The 925-nt window shown below is 40.5% G+C and overlaps 1 protein-coding gene across 1 annotated transcript in view; it reads left to right on the top strand.

The window, feature by feature from the left end:
* Window positions 1–421, top strand: part of LCMT1 (leucine carboxyl methyltransferase 1) — a 43,279-nt gene extending 42,858 nt beyond the window's left edge. The window contains exon 10 of the mRNA XM_004706056.2: window positions 286–421. Within this exon, the coding sequence (XP_004706113.1) occupies window positions 286–406 (121 nt within the window). The 3' untranslated portion in view covers window positions 407–421. The remainder of the gene's footprint in view (window positions 1–285) is intronic.
* Window positions 422–925: the final 504 nt, after the last annotated feature.

The raw sequence follows: 925 nt of genomic DNA, 5'->3' as shown, positions 1-925 counted from the left end.
TTTTTTCCTTATTCAAGTTCATTAGTTTCTTATATAGCAAAGAAATAAACCCATTGTCATTTATATGGCACATTTTTTCTAGTTTGTCATTTGTCTTTTGAATTTGTTTATGAAATTTTTTTCTTCTTTTCAATTAGCAGTGCATTAAGACATAAACAAACACACCACAGATAATATTTTTAGCTGTTCCTTTTCACTTAATGTCATTAATATCTTCCCAGATCCATAGTGGTTACTTTGTAATTACGTAAGTGTACAAGTGAATATGTTCCCGTTCTCCCGTAGGATCGAGTCACTCGAATTCCTGGATGAGATGGAGCTTCTGGAGCAGCTCATGCAGCATTATTGCCTCTGCTGGGCGACCAAAGGAGGCCGTGAGCTAGGTGTCTGCCTGTACTGTTATTGATTTGACCTAGAAATGGAGCCGTTTTCTCCTCCAAAGTCTGAAAGACTTGGCTTTCATATCCAGAAATAACTAGGAGATCCTCTGTCTGTATCTCTGGACCATCAAGAATGGACGCATTTGAATTATATGGTGTTGGCAGTGAATATTGAAAGTACACAGGCTGCCGAAATAAAAACCAAATCTATCTTGGAAGAAGTGCAGTTAGAATGCTCCTTAGTTGCAAAGATAGTGAGAGCTCGTCATTCCCTGGAGAAAGACATCGCGTTGGTAAAGTAGCAGGGCAGCAGAATGGAGGACGACCTTCAGCAAGATGGATTAACATACTAGTAGCTTCGGAATGGGCTCAAACAAGAGCAGTTGTGAGCCTGGCACAGGACTGGGCAGTGTTTCCTTCTGTTGTGCATAGCCTCCCTGTGAGGCAGAATGGTCTCAAAGACACCTAACGACAGTCATGAGCGTATCGCGAGAATTAGCTACATCTTTTGAATTTTTAGAACACAGAACTAGAACAACTTAGAT

Source organism: Echinops telfairi, unplaced genomic scaffold, assembly GCF_000313985.2.
Source record: "Echinops telfairi isolate 266 unplaced genomic scaffold, ASM31398v2 ScPeMD7_5;HRSCAF=22, whole genome shotgun sequence".
Taxonomy (NCBI): domain Eukaryota; kingdom Metazoa; phylum Chordata; class Mammalia; order Afrosoricida; family Tenrecidae; genus Echinops; species Echinops telfairi.
This window is presented reverse-complemented; position numbering and strand designations above follow the sequence as displayed.